Source organism: Sinocyclocheilus anshuiensis, unplaced genomic scaffold (genome assembly GCF_001515605.1).
Source record: "Sinocyclocheilus anshuiensis isolate Anshui unplaced genomic scaffold, SAMN03320099.WGS_v1.1 scaffold1149, whole genome shotgun sequence".
In the NCBI taxonomy this organism is placed as follows: domain Eukaryota; kingdom Metazoa; phylum Chordata; class Actinopteri; order Cypriniformes; family Cyprinidae; genus Sinocyclocheilus; species Sinocyclocheilus anshuiensis.
In genome coordinates this window covers 1-15,869 of record NW_015555317.1, presented here as the reverse complement: position 1 = coordinate 15,869, position 15,869 = coordinate 1, and the positions used below count along the sequence as shown (strand labels likewise).

General features: G+C 37.6%; 1 protein-coding gene and 1 pseudogene across 4 annotated transcripts in view; one reads left to right on the top strand and one right to left on the bottom strand.

The window, feature by feature from the left end:
- LOC107671587 (G-protein-signaling modulator 2-like) overlaps window positions 1–6,353 on the top strand; it is a 14,423-nt gene extending 8,070 nt beyond the window's left edge. For all 4 annotated transcript variants that reach the window (XM_016464501.1, XM_016464500.1, XM_016464498.1 and 1 more), the window contains 12 exons: window positions 1,012–1,147; window positions 1,670–1,809; window positions 1,899–2,022; window positions 2,125–2,240; window positions 2,555–2,710; window positions 2,953–3,061; window positions 3,254–3,383; window positions 3,526–3,614; window positions 3,735–3,908; window positions 5,012–5,171; window positions 5,284–5,522; window positions 5,656–6,353. In XM_016464501.1, the coding sequence (XP_016319987.1) occupies window positions 1,012–1,147; window positions 1,670–1,809; window positions 1,899–2,022; window positions 2,125–2,240; window positions 2,555–2,710; window positions 2,953–3,061; window positions 3,254–3,383; window positions 3,526–3,614; window positions 3,735–3,908; window positions 5,012–5,171; window positions 5,284–5,522; window positions 5,656–5,805 (1,723 nt within the window). In that variant the 3' untranslated portion in view covers window positions 5,806–6,353. The remainder of the gene's footprint in view (window positions 1–1,011; window positions 1,148–1,669; window positions 1,810–1,898; window positions 2,023–2,124; window positions 2,241–2,554; window positions 2,711–2,952; window positions 3,062–3,253; window positions 3,384–3,525; window positions 3,615–3,734; window positions 3,909–5,011; window positions 5,172–5,283; window positions 5,523–5,655) is intronic.
- An 83-nt stretch (window positions 6,354–6,436) lies between these two features.
- On the bottom strand, window positions 6,437–15,830 carry LOC107671588 (NACHT, LRR and PYD domains-containing protein 1b allele 3-like; annotated as a pseudogene).
- Between the last annotated feature and the right edge of the window lie 39 nt (window positions 15,831–15,869).

Sequence of the window (15,869 nt, the reverse complement as noted above, 5' to 3'; positions counted from 1 at the left end):
TTAATCTGTATCTATCTGTATTTATGTTCTACTGTTAGTGTTATCTGTATGCACCAAGGGTCTGAGAGTAACGCGATTTCAATTCTCTGTGTATGTGCTGTACATGTGGAAGAATTGACAATAAAGCAGACTTGACTTGGGAAAAAAAAATCTATTCATATATGAATCGTGATTCTGTCTTCTAACGATTCTAATGGATTTTCAAAATCAATGCTCTAAAGCAGCAGTTCTCAATACTGTTCCTCGCGTGCCCCTGCTCTGCACACGCTCTGCATCTCTCTCTCTCTCTCTCTCTCTCTCTCTCTCTCTCTCTCATTCCAATGAACTGTTCCATTTATACACTTATTTTCACATAGCTATGAGAAGCGTTAAACATGGACCCGCGTGCAGTTGCCGTACTGTATTAAAGCTTTAATCAGGATAAAACCGTATATTAAAAGCTAACATAAGCAGTAGCATTTACAAATAACATCGTATCTAAAAGTTTGAGACAACAACAAACAAAAAACATAGGCCTACCATTAAAAGCCGTGCTTGCACAGGTTCTGCACGATCCTCTTCAATAATATCCTCTGCTTCTCAATCGGGCTCAAACTGATAAGCTATATTAAAGACACCTTTGTTTACAATACAACCGGAGCACATGCCGCTGAGGTGAGGGGCGGGACGTTTAGATGCGCATTAGAGGCGGTTTAGCCAATCACAACACACTGGGCTAGTTAACCAATCAGAGCCCATCGCCTATTTCTGAGGGAGGGGCTTCATAAAAGCAGGAAATGATCAGGGTGTTTCTCAGAGAAGGGACAGAGCGGTGTGGAATAAAGGTAAATTATGTGAAAAATAATGCGTTTTTTTTTTTAACGAAGCATTAACACATGTTAGACTGCACCCCATAAACACAATCAAGCCTAGAAAAAAAAACAGTGAACCACCCCTTTAATAATTAATGTTCTTTAGGATTGTATAATATTTGTGTTGAATGTTAATGACAGCACTGATTTGTTCTCTCAGAACCACTGGGGATCAGCTTGGTGAGGCCAAAGCCAGCGGTAACCTGGGGAACACATTAAAGGTTTTGGGTCGCTTTGATGAAGCGGTGGTCTGCTGCCAGAGACATTTAGATATTGCCAGGGAACTGGGCGACAAGGTGAGTGATTTGTTTAATGTACACAATTGACATAATGGAACATATTACATTTGCATTTATTCATTTAGCATTATTCATTGATGCTTTTATACAGAGACACTTGCAAATGCTACAACACTAGCGATTCATTCTGATGAGGTGATTATATTAGTGCTGTAGAATGCTCTGAAATTGAATGGAAAAATTATCTTGCAAACAAATCAAACAGTCTGTAACTGAATAGATGCACACAGGGTCTGGTGAATGCTGTAGTTATGTAAAACGTTTTGTAAATGTAAAATAATCATTGCTAAATATCATACAGTTGTGTGAATCTGATGAATAAATTAACATGTTTATTTACCCTGAATTCAAAGTTGTAAATTGTCAATGAGAGATTTTTGTGAGCTTGATTAAGAAAGTCAGAATTGTGAGATAAAAAAAAAAAAATTCAATTAACATAAGTTTGCATAAGATGCACCCAAGTATGTCATTAACATCTAAGGTACACATGTTTAGTGAACATGTTCTTTTTTCCTAAAGGTGGGGCAGGCCAGAGCACTTTATAATTTTGGAAATGTGTACCACGCCAAAGGGAAGAGCATCTGCTGGAGCGGAGCAGAACCTGGAGACTTTCCTGAGGAGGTCATGACAGCACTTAGAAAAGCCGCTGAGTACTACGAGTGAGTACCACCAACACACATGAGTGGACATTTTTTACATGAATTGTAAAGTGTTTTTTGCATTCTCCTTCTTTTCTCCAATTGTTCAGAGCGAACCTGTGTATCATGAAGGAACTCCGAGACAGGGCAGCACAGGGCAGAACTTATGGAAACCTGGGCAACACATACTACCTACTAGGAAACTTCAGGGATGCAATGGCCTCTCATGAACAGGTGAGTGATCTGTGTCTTCATTTGATTATGGTAATTGCCGATAACATTGTAAGGCTGTGCAAAAGCACTCACTGCACTGTGTGTCAACCATTTGTCTTCCAGCGTTTGCTTATCGCTAAAGAGTTTGGTGACCGGTCTGCAGAAAGGAGAGCCTACTGCAACCTGGGAAACGCTTGTATATTCCTTGGGGAGTTTGAGAGGGCTGCAGAACATTACATGTGAGTGCAATATTATTTATTGATTGATTAATTGATTTATTATGAGAGGGAGAAAGAAAGAGAGAGCATTACAGGCCTTAGGATAGGCTTAGGGTTTGATATGGATTTTGTTCCAGGGTGTCTGTGGGTCCTTAAAGTCTTAATTTCAGTTTAATCAAATTAAAGGTCAATTAAAGCCTTAAAGGGGTCATATGATGCTCTGACATTTAAGTCAATGTAAACCTCTTGTAGCTTCTCTCTGGGCCACCCTATATCAGGAAGGAAAGACTAAGAACATCATTTGGGCTCTGACAGTGATTGTGTTGTGAGTGCAGGAAAGCTCTACAGTTGGCACGGCAGCTGAAGGATCTGGCGGTGGAGGCTCAGGCCTGCTACAGTCTGGGCAACACATACACACTACTGCAGGACTATGAGAGAGCTATTGACTACCATCTCAAACATCTCATCATCGCTCAGGACCTCGATGACAGGTGCTCTCACACACACTAGGAATCAAGTTTTAGTAGTGGCCAACTGATATATTCCCAATATTCCCTGCTGATTCCAGTCATCTCAAAATAGCAGAATATGAGCCAATTAATTGTCTTGGCCGTTATATTATATATATATTATATAATTTATCTCCAGTAGTAGTTAATACTTAGATGTAGAAAAAAATCATTATAAAGCGTAATAATTTGCATACTCATTATGGAAGGTATGTTTTCTGCAGGATTGGTGAGGGCAGGGCCTGCTGGAGTTTGGGAAACGCACATACAGCACTAGGGAATCATGACCAGGCCATGCACTTTGCAGAGAAACACTTGGAAATCGCAAAAGAGGTACGTGCAATTATAGACCCATCAGTAGGTACATATCTGGAAGTACCCTTGTTATTTGTTTCAAAGGAAATCTGTTATAATTGCTTTATTGCTTTAAACTGCAGCAGGGTTTTATATACATTTTGAATAAAATAAATTATTAATGTTTTTGGGATGTATTTTAATTAAATGCCCTGATTGTCTTGTTTACAGACTGGTGATCGTAGTGGGGAACTCACTGCGCGCGTGAACGTCTCAGATCTTCAGATGGTCCTCGGCCTCAGTTACAGCACAAACAATTCAGTACTTTCTGAGATCAAAGAGATCGACTACAACCTGCATGGTACAGCAGTCAAACAAACACTAGCACACAAGCACAGCCTTCAGCCATAGTATCTCAATTTCTTCGTTAATAAGTGGAATAAAGTATGTGACCATTGCATTTTAAGCTTTTCAACTGATTGATTGGTTTGTTGTTTTTCCAGGAGCCAGACCCAGAATGAGCCGACGGCACAGTATGGAGAACCTAGAGCTGATGAAACTCACTCCTGACAAGATCAACGTGAATCTAAATGTATTTATCTGATTCATAACTCTATTTATAGTCATCAGTTCATAGGACATTGAAGCATAAATCTAGGTTTTCAAATCTCAGCATCAGGATTCATAGAGTAATGTAACGTCTGTCCTGCAGGGTCAGAAGTGGACCAGTGACATCCTCTTCAAGCAGTCCAAACTCTCACTGGCCAAGTCGTCCTCAAAGCTCTCCTTTGTCAATCGTTTCCGAGGAAAGAAGCACAAACTGCAGAGCAGCTCCAATAAAATCCTTCAGGATACCAGCAACACACGGGAAGCTCCTCAGAACAAAGTACTGAAACCACATGCAAACACGTTTACTAAAACCCATAGAATAAGACTGTTTACTTTATTACTTGACATTCCTGATCTGAAAAATATTCATGAGTCCATATTATTCCAAAGAAAAAAGATGTTTGTTTTTGTAATCTTTCATCAAAATGTAATAACTTGCTTCACATCTGAAACCTCTTCCCCTTTCGGACAACATCGCATTAGGGCTGTCAAAAAAAACGTTGCATTCGAATTTTAGGTGTGCGTTAAGGAGGCAGCCTTATCAGTGGCGATGTAAGTGTCGTTGTTTTTCTTAGCCTTTCCAGTTGAAAGCCACTAGATGTGGCGCTGCTGCGTTGTTCATTAAAAATATTGCGGGAAAAGAGAACATCAATGCTGAGATGATGTTGTTTACGTCAAAACTGAAACCAAGCCGTTCACACAGAACGCATATTTCGTGCATTTTCAAGAGGGACATCTATTACCGTTGCACTAACATCTCGCACAAAAGAGCCGCATGTTTAGAAAGCCATGTAAAATTAATGCAAGTTCAACTCTGAAAAAACATACCTTGAGACTTTATGGCGGGGTTTTTCCCCATCCCACTGCAACTCGTGTTTTTAAATGAAAAATGTACTCTGTGTGATTGGCTTTCGGCCCTTTGTATTAAACTATGCATACATACATGATGCTGTTTTGTTTATAGTTGTTTAAGCAACTTAATTATAATTGGTTTATAAACATTATTTTAAACATTATGCACTTTTTTTCACAGATAGTCATGTTATCTTATGCTTTGAAGAATCGTGCATTAGTAGTTTGCTCAATGCGCCCTCAGGAGGGAATCCAAAAGCTTTTCTTCACCCTAACTGAAATTATGCATTTTTAAAAATTCTAATATAATTCGAATTTTGATAATATTTAAGTACAAAATTCGAATTTAGTTTTTCAGCCATTTTGACAGCCCTACATCGCATCTAATAACCAAAGTCAACCATAGTTGACTTGCATTTGAATCTTAAGGTCTGAACAGTTCATAAATTGAAAATACTGGTTACAAAATTGTGAATGTTCTCAGTTCTTCAGAGGGCATTTGTTTTAACCTTTAACCTTTGACCTCAGCATGGGAGTACAGACATGTTAGGAGACGAGGGCTTCTTTGACTTGCTGAGTCGTTTTCAGAGCAACAGGATGGATGACCAGCGGTGTGCCATACAAGATGGGAGGAGCCACCTGTCTGTCAATTCTAGGTCCAACTCCCCACCCAGAACCATCAGGAAATGTTAGTGTTCTTTCACATTATTCATTAAATTTGTCTTTTAATATTCAAACAAGTAGCATTTAAAATGACATAAATATCATACATATAGCTGAATGTGTGTCTGTCTATCCAGCATTCTCAGAGTCGGCTGCATCTCCAGGTCAGGAGCCGTTCCTCAGACTGTTGGCCAGTGCTCAGGGCAGGAGGCTGGACGAGCAGAGGGCAGGAACAGGGAACAGTCTGCCCGGCCTTCGCACTCTATCCGAACACAGCAGCACTAGCAGCAGACAGATGATCCTCAGCCAGGTCATGGCCAGCACAGACGCTACTGAACCCGACGACCAGTTCTTTGACATGCTCGTCAAGTGTCAGGTGAGAACATGTGTTTGAATTACCCAGAGTAGAAAAAAACGAGTGGGGGAAAAAAATGCAAAAAAGCAACTGTAGGAAAGGGAGTCCATTTGTTTAAAGCCATTCGTCTAATTTTCTTTTCTGTATATCTCAGGGGTCTCGTCTGGATGATCAGAGGTGGGCCCCTCCTCCGCCCTCCACCCGTGGCCCCACCGTCCCGGATGAAGACTTCTTCAGCCTCATCATGCGCTCACAGGCCAAGAGGATGGATGAGCAGAGAGTCACGCTGCCCTCCTGCCGCTGAACAAACATACACACTGAATGAGCTCTTTTTCATACACACGAGTGTTGCAGACCTCACGCTGGTAATACAAACAAAATGATGATCGGGTAATATGCCATCAGTATGAACCGTGTCCTGTCTGCTACATGATTATGAATGGCATTTTGTGTACAGCTGTACTAAGCAACTCTGGGGTGGGGGGAACATCTTTGTAAATAACTTTTTTTTTTATTTTATTAGATTTAAGCTCTTTCTAGATTTGCATTTGTAAAGATTTTAAAGATTGTTTTAGTTAAGGATGTATTGCTTTGATCATAATCACAGCAATGACTCATCTTTTGATACAAAACTGCAGGTTTATGTGTATTTATTTAAATAACATTGTTACTACCACTAGTTACCTTCCAGTTAACTATGTATATGTAGTTGTGACAAAAATATCATTGTATTATTTTTGTAATGTCACATTTAGTTTATAAAAGTAGTTAAACTATAAATGTACCTAAAAAGTGGATGATTCAGTAAAATTTACAACACAGATGTATAGAAATAAAACCTGTACAGAAATATTTACATTCACATTATTCAGTGTTCTTATCAGACAAGAAAATTAATTGCAACAGTTTTTTTCCCCATTTCATTTTTACAGAAAAGCAGAGCATTTGAATGTTCTTTAATTCTAACAGTGAACATGATTTACTAAAATACTGTTCTCCAAAAGCTGCAGTATAGTAGGGTGAGCTCTCGAGTGCATTGGTCGCCTGTAGTTTAGTTTTCCAAATAATGTAAAACACAATTTCGAATCGTCAAGCAAAACTTAAGAGTCAGGTAAAGGCAGATGACTTAAAAGGTCGGGATCTTCTTCCAGAATAATGGAGATGAACATTTTTTTTACAGTGTCACTACCACTACGCTACAGATCTTCCTCATGCTGGCTTCACTGGTTGAAGTCGGAAGTGTGATTTCAGTATATAATTCTTCATGAATGATTTGCTTGTGACACAGTTTGTCTGCGATGGCGTGCACATTCTTAATGCTTTTAATAAGGTCACACCAATTTCTATCAAAAAACTGAACTTTATCAAAGTTGACAGCTACTTGTGGTGTCTTATGCTTTTGTCCAGTTTGCAACAAATTCGATTCAGAAGTAACCATGAATCCAAACAAAGCTTTGCAAATTTTTGCGGTCCAGACTGATTTCTGATCATCCACTCGGCTGAGAGCCATATTGATGTCATCGACCACAGAAAGATTGACCTCAAAAAAGTTTGGCTTGATGTCTCCTTATAGCTTGATCTTTTTGGGTTGGACAAAAGCACCAGGAACCTCAAGACTGTGTTGTTTATTCATCTCTAATGGGGTTTCAGGTCTTGGAAGATCGATTTGATGACTCAATTTTTTCTCTTTTTTAATTTTTTCTTCAAAAACAATCTATTGGGAAAAAATACACATGGAGGATGATGGGGTCTTTGTGTGTCATGAAGATCAGTAGATTACAGTGCAGTTTCACTGCTATCCCTAGTTTCATAAGCAATGTTTTAGGAGAAAAATATGGTTGGAGTATTTTAGCATGAAAACGAGTCAACTCCACTGATTCCAAGGATATTCCCTCTTCTTCAACACTGAGGACCTTTATATCATCTTTAAGAGAGGGGTCTGACTCTGCTAAACAGGCGTAATGAGGCAGATGGGCCTCCTCCAGTTTCCCTGAGATCACGGTCACATCAATCACAGGTCCAATTCTCTCACACTGAAGCCTCTCCAGCTCTGCTCTGAGGAAACGTCCATCCACTGCACGGTACTGGAGAGTGATGTCACCAGCACAGACCCATCGCATTCTGGTCCTGCTGCACTCGAATCGACCCGCCGGAGTGCTGATCCTGAACTCTGACCCTCCTTCAACTGTACAGACTGACGGCTCCACCTGAACCCACTGATCAGAGTCAACAATGTGAACACAAGACTGACACACTGGGAGCGGGTGAAGATTCAGTCTAGACGGTTCAGAGATGTTCAGCCTAGAGAACAGAGATGATAAAGATAAATGAGATGATAAATGTATGAAAGAGAAACATATACAGTGATAAGATGACCTCACTTTTCCAGCTACACATTAAAGTTTTAATTTTATTACACTTTATCTACTTGCATCTGTAGATTTCAATAACAATAATAAAATGAGGCCGAAATCTCCACTTCATTAGCACGTATATACACCAAACTTCAGTTTTTTCCCTGTCTGTATTCTGAAGGTTTTAACAGAGGGGTTTGTTAATATAGCATTTGCCTGATTTATAATATTTTATTCCTTTTTCTGACAGTTGATAGTATTTTCTGATTTATGGAGTGATAAAAAGAAATGCCTAAAATCCCCTCTTAAAAAATCTATAACTCTTAATTTAAAAAAAAATTTTAAACAGGCTTTGTCCAATTTTCCGATTTCTGTTCTACAAATGTAATGCCTTATTTGCATATTTAAAGATAATTTAGAAAACAACTGTCTTAACGCATTAATGTGATTAATCAGTTAAAGAAAGTATGGTGATAATCTATTAAAATGTTTACCTGAAGTGAATACCTTACATATTTGGTGCATGTTTAGCCTAAAACAAAAGAACATAAAATTATCTCGCTCTTCCAGCTTTTCCAAAACCTTTGGTTTGAAGTGAATCTTCACTTTCTTATTACAGCTGTGGCTCCAGTCCTGTTCTTTGCACTGGTCAGTGGGTTTACTGCACTTCCTCCTTGAGAAAGAAGGAGAAAACAAAATAAATAAAGGCACCAGAGATACTAAGAGAAGGCCATACTGTCACCCTTCATGATGTGAAAAGCAAACCATGTTATTGTTGCTATGATGATTGTATTTCAAAATCACAAATTGCAGAGCAGTAGCTCAACTAATAAATATCTGGTGGTGTGTGAAATATTTCATTAAAACATTAGGAAAATTCTGGATTATTTTAACACTAAACTAACTTAACTAATTTAAAAAGCAAACAACATTTAATATACATTTCTGAAGTTTTGTAGATTTTATGATCCATATTTTCTATCCATGCTGTGCAAGAAAATCATTTGTTTTGTGGTCTTAACCTAGTTAAAAAAAAACAAGCTTCTTAATGTATCTTTAGACAGGTCAGTTTGCACAGCTATAGAGCACACAAACCCTTCAATCGTCACAGTGCAGAGTGGATCTGTCAGTGATTTCTTCAGTAACATGAGCCACTCCTCCAAAAGCAATCCAGTGACACTGACACTACAATATTGAAGTTACACAAACATAATCAGTATTCACAATAATGTACTATAAAAATGTGTTTTTTACAATGACAACACTGTAACAGCAATTCATTGAGTTCTTTACAATTTAGTTAGTGACAGTTCAATTAGCTTGCAGCACAGAGAGGGAGAGATATTGTATAATGAACAATTCTATAATGTGGAATTGCTGCATTTTGATGTAGAGTGATAGTTTACCCAATCAATAATATTGTCAGTCATCATTAACCTCGGCATTTCAAAACTGTTTTTCCAATTAACACAAAGGACTTGTTTTGAAGAAAATAGTTGATTGCAATAATCACAAATGGGGACTGGAGCTTCGGTCTTAAAACTTATGAAAAAGTCCTAGTGATCTGAAGGCTTGATTTCAGGAAGAGATTAAACCTGAAGCCTTTATTCATTTAAACATTTGGTCTAGCTCTCCTTGGCACATACATGACAGTTTGTTATTTGTTTGTTTTTTTCAGATGCCTTTGGTTTGACCCAATGTGTGACTAAAGTGTCCAAAAACTTTATTTGGCCACTGTTCCTTGAGAGGAATCAATTACATGAATTAAGGCAAATCCTCTCACCTGAGCTGCTGTAGACTGCTGCAGGTCTGGACGAGAGAAATGATCCCAGAAGCCCAGCTCTCATTCAGACTGACCAAATCCAGATGCAGTGTCTTCAAACCCCCAGAGTGAAATGAAGACAGCAGCAAACTGACAAGCTCGTCCATAGCTGAAGAGCTGCAGAAATATATTTTACCACAAAAATATACGAATAACAGCAAATCTACTGATAAGATAAATAGAGTAATGGCAAGATTGAATATTGCTCTTACTCTTCTGCTACTTTTCCTGCCTTGCCGAGTCTCTGTAAGAAGAGTGTCCAGTCAGTGCTGGATATCTCTGATTGTGGACATGTAAGACTGATGTTTAAGACTGCTGGAAATGACAGATTCTTCTCTGAGGAGTTCAAAGACAAACTGAAACAGACAGATACACAGATGTACATTTGATAACAGCACCATACTGCAGTGTTCCAAAACATACATCATTTTTATAAGCCTATATAGTTATTCTAGTTATTCTTGAAAAGGAAGAGTGTATGTGCAATAGTTTCTTACAAGACAACTCCATGAGTGACTGACAGGTCAAGTGACCATCTGGGACTCTCAGCACTGTATTCATCCTCTTGAGCGCTGCATGTCAGAAGGACAGATAACTTATCAAAACAATTAATAAATTATTATATTCAAGTCAATTGTTTGATATTTTTATATGGCTGCATAGGAGGAATGATGCAGTTTGTTTGAATTACTTCAGCCTGCTCAAGATTTTTGATTCATCAAGACTCTGGATCAAATCTCCAGCTTCTGACAGGTGCTCCACTGACAACCTTGAGTCAAAAACAAAAATAATTTATAAAGCGAATGTTTTATTTAATATTTGATTTACTCAATATTTTATTATATTTAACTAACTGATTGATTAACTTTACACTGTTATTATTCTGAACTAAATCGACACTGAACTGACTTGAGCTAAATAATGCCATTATTTTCTTTTAGAGGCGCATTACAGCAGAATCTGAACTGTCTCCATAGTTGAGTATCCATAATTGATTCTTGATATTTTCCTGTTAATCACTGTAAAGATGCTTTCACACAGTTTGCATTATATAAAGAACTACAGATTTGAAAGTGAAAGTGACATGACGTGAAGCCAAGTATTGTGTCCCATACTCGGAATTTGTGCTCTGCATTTAACCATTCCAAGCACACACACACAGCAGTGAGTAGTGAACACAGCCATTTTTGCTGCAGGTTCGGTGCCTTGCTCAAGGGTCTCACCTCAGTCGTGGTATTGAAAGTGGAGCGCTGTACATTCACTCCCCCCACCTGCCAGTACTGAGACTCGAACCCGCAACCTTTGGCTTACAAGTCCGACAGTCTTACCATTAGGCCACGACTGCCCCACAAAATGATAATTTTTGGAAATGTCATCAGATTTGAATTTTGCATCCAGAGTCCATCTGAAGACTAATATATAAAAGAAAGAAATCTTTTAAAGCAATCTATACTTTTATTTGGTAAGAAGGACATAATGAATTGATCAAAAGTGATTATAATGATACAAAAGATTTCTATTTCAAATAAATGCTATTTTTTTTACTTTTTAATTAACAAAGGATTGTAAATATCATGGTATTAGGGATCCACAGAAATATTAAGCAGCACATTTTTTTAAACACTGATAATAATAAATGTTTCTTGAGCAGCAAATCAGCATATTAGAATGATTTCTGAAGGATCACGTGACACTGAAGGCAGAAGTAATCACTGCTGAAAATTCAGCTTTGCATCGCAGGAATAAATTACATTTTAAAATATATTAAAATAAAATGCAATTTTAAATTGTAGTAATATTTCACATTATTACTATGTTTACTATATTTGTGATCAAATAAATGCAGCCTTAAGAGCATAAGAGATTTCTTTCAAAAAACATTTAAAAATCTTACCAACCCCAAAAGTATTACCGGTGGTGTTTTATACATGAACTTTTTTTTTCAAAACCAATATGAATACTAAATACATTCAATTTTTTTTTCAGTCCCTCCCTAGAAGATTAGCAACAGTGTTGAATTTCTCTCATCTGTACACTACGTGACTGTGGACCAAAGGCTCAAATCTTTTAAAAAATATATCCTTTTAAGCCTTTCCATCTGAGCCCTGTCATTTTCAGAAATCTCTTTTAGTCAGAAGAGCAGATTTTTTACATTATTTTAACTGGCTGGAGGTCATTATCATTATCATTATCATTACATTTACATTCAGTCATTTAACAGACGCTTTTATCCAAAGTGACTTACAAATGAGGACAATGGAAGCAATCAAAATGAACAAGAGAGCAATGATATGCAAGTGCTATAACAAATCTCAGTTAGCTTAACACAGTACACGTAACAAGGTTTTTTTGTTGTTGTTAAAGTAGGGTATATAATAAATAAAAAGAAAACAGAATAGAAAAAGAATAGAGCAAGCTAGTGTTAGAGACATTTTTTCCTTTTGTTAATTGTATAATAAATAAAAAGAAAACAAATAGATAGAATACAAAAAGATTAGAGAAGCTAGTGTTTTTTAATAGAAAACAATCAGCTAATTAACACTTCTATGCAGTTCTTGCTTCAGATTATGGTGTGAGGAACAGTCCACTTGATCTTTTCAAAGAGTGAGCTGCTCACCTCCTCATTTGAGAGACCACAGAGAAACAGCATAATGGAATGGATAAGATTTGATCTTTCGGATGATGGCGTGGAGATTTTATCTCCCCAATCCACCTTGCAAAGCAGCTCCCTTAGTTTCAACCAGGACTCTTCCTCATCCATTAAAACATAAGAAAGAGCAGTGAAGAACCCCTGAAAGCTGAAATGCATAAACCTAAACACTGGCACCTGTCTGTAATTTATTTTCAAACTATCTTTATACAAGAACACGCTAGTAGCTGGATCTAAGCCAGTCTTGGCTACACTCTTTTCATCAAAAAAGACCTGCTGCTTCTTCGTCCCTTCCTCTGCCAGCAGACCCAGACTCAATCAACACTGACTTCCTCCAGCTAGAGGAGAAAACATTGATTACTGTAAGTATTTTCAAAGATATCAATTTTAGTAATATATTTTAATATTAATATTTTATGCATACTTACACAGTCAGGGTCCAACCTGTCTGCGTCAGTGATTCCACCAGAGACTGTTTCATGTTAAATGGGATAAATGAAACTGCGGAATTTGTCCTGGCATGGAAAAAACATTTAGCTACGTATGTTTCTGAAAACAATTTTAAAATAATTTTTATATTCACAAGCATATACAAATCCATATAATACATGCTTAAAAGAGCAGATCTTTATTCTTACCGGAGTTCGTTCAGACTGGGAAAGGCCTGGACAAGCGAGAGGATTGTGAAAATCCATCCGACAGTCAATTCGTCTATCTGCAAATGGACTTTCTTTAAACCAGACACAGAGTGCAGGACATCCAGAAGGAAAAACCCATCCGCTGATGAAACTTGAGAGCTGTGTAAATATTATAACATACAGTATATAGTGTTCATATAATAATATATAGTATAATGACATATACTGTAGTTTAACATGTATAATTTATACCATGGTCTGTCTGAATATCCTTTTCATAAAGTAGCTTATATTTCTCAGCATCAAGATGGCTTTTCAAAGTAATTAAACTCACGGCTTTATTATTAGTAGAGAGGAAGCTAAAAAGATGCAGGTAATTCACACTTGCACAATTCACACTCTCTTCTTCACAGACCTGGGTAATCTCTGGAGTTTCTGCAGGAAGATTCTCCAGTTGACAGTGGAAACCTCTGGGCGTGAACAGGTGAGAGTTAATTCTGAGATTAACGATGATGGTCTTATTTTAGAGCTGGAAACTGAAAACCGAAAACAGAGCCTAAAAAAGTAAAGTTTAGAGACTTTACTTTTATATTAGTAGCAAAAAAAATAAGCAGTCATTTTTTTTATGATTATTGTTTCTTACATGACGTCTTCATCTTTAACTGATGCAATAATCTCTTGGCAGAAGCTTTTGATCCTTTTTTTGTGAGAAGCTTTTGAAGATTTTTGATCCTGTATTCTGCCAATTACAATAAATGTACTATTTTACTGTACAAGTAATGGACTCTTTGCATGGTAACTTCTTCATTTTGTCTCTATCAAGTCAGTAAAATCTGGTGCAGTGAAAAAACGTTTTTTTTGTTATATTATATGAAAACAAGACTTTCTAGAAAAGGCTATAAACAACGCTATCTATTTCTATCTATTCATTCAGCTACAGCTGAGAGAAGCTAACAAGACTCTAACTAAAACGTTTCCTTATATGTATAATATTTGTATAATATTATGTAATTACATTTGACAAATGAGAGTTAACGTTACTGTGGCTACATGTCAAATGTGGGGGGTGAATTGTCATAGTATTAATTCAATTCAAGTTTATTTGTATAGCGCTTTTCACAATACAAATCGTTGCAAAGCAACTTTACAGCAATTTATTACTGAAGTTGGATTCGTTGACAGAGTAATCCTATATTTAACCATATATATGATCTTTGCAGACGATATAATCATATGAGCAAATTATAAATGGAAATAGCTTTTGTCCCCAAAATATATAACCATCATGTGTAATTTCTTAGTTTCTGATAAATATCAGGCAACGAGAGATCAATGTGGAGTTGAAGACCTGATGATCCAGTTAATTGACAATGGCACTGAAAGGTTAAAGAATTCGATTTCAAAGAGAAGACAAATACTTTGCTTGATCTAAAAATATCGCCAGGAGCACAGGCACTGGTTGATATTTTAGCACAAACGTGTAGGCTGTGCTCCATGCATAGAGTCCATAGCAGTAATAGATATTACTAAGTTTAGAATTAAATATCCATTACATCAGTTCTTTCACAATCTTTCCTTCACCAAGAGCTGAGATCAAATCCCCAGTATCATCTGTAATGTGATCCACCTTCAACCTTTAAAATGAACAGAACATTAACATTCAGATATCAGATATAATCATTTGACGTCAAGATTAGAGCTCACATAAAATTGAATGTATTTGAGCATAGTACAGTTGGTAAAAATTCAAGAGCATTTTTAAAGTCTCAAACATGTAGAGAGTCTGATCTTTGCTCACCACAACTCTTCACAAGTGTACAGTGCAGACTGAAGAATCTTCACATTGTCAGATGTTAAACTGAGTCTCAGTTTGCCAATGTTAACACAGTTCTGAAAACAAAACCGCAACATCCAGCAGTCTGCATTTTTCAGTAGAATATTTGACAGATCTATTGAAGCCAACTGTTCCAAAACTTTTCCAATGAAGCTCTTCTCATGAAGCTCATAGAGACAATGGAGAATGAACAGCACGTGTTCATTTTGATATCTCTGTGAACACTGATTGATCCATTCCTTAAGCTGGGTTTCTATGTTGACAGAGACGGTCATGTTGTGCTTTTCAATGAATGAGGAGATCCATTCTTTCTTACAGAGACCACAGAGGAACAGAATCACTGCATGCAGCAGATTTGCATGTCTTACTTCTACATCTGCTTTAGAAAAGTCTCTATCAGACCAAAAGGACAAAGCCCATCCTCTCTCTACAGTGTGAAGCAGCTCTCTCACTTTCCTCTGAGACTCTTCTTCATCCAGAAGGACATAGTAGAGAGCAGTGAAGAACTCCTGAAAGCTGAGATGCATGAAACTGAACATTGTCTCCTGGTGGATTTTTCTCTTTAAGAGGAACTTGCACAGGAATGGATTGCCAGCAGGGTCTGAAATTGTGTCATAAATTCATCAATCATCAAACAAGACTTGTTGTTCCAGCATGCCTCTCTCTGCCAGCTGACCCAGACTCCTCTCGGGACAGAGGACAGACTGACTCAAACCCTGGCAGTGATGCTCCACAGTGGACACAAAGTCAACGTAGATAGAGGTGGTGGTTTCCAGTCCACTCATCATATCTGCACCATCACTGAACCTCGCTCGCATAACCGTGCAGATGATCCAGCAGATGACAGGGATGGAGCAAGCAGTGATGAGAGTTTCATTTACTCTCACACATTCATAGGCTTTCTTGAAGAGTTCCTCATTCTGGAAGAACTTCTGGAAGTACTCCTCCACCCCCTTCTCAGAGAAACCTACTATCCTAGAGAAACGTTGTTGTCCTATAAGCAACATCCTCTTTGGAACCTCAGTTCTAGTAGTGATAAGCAAAAAATATCTGGGCAGGATTTGTTGACG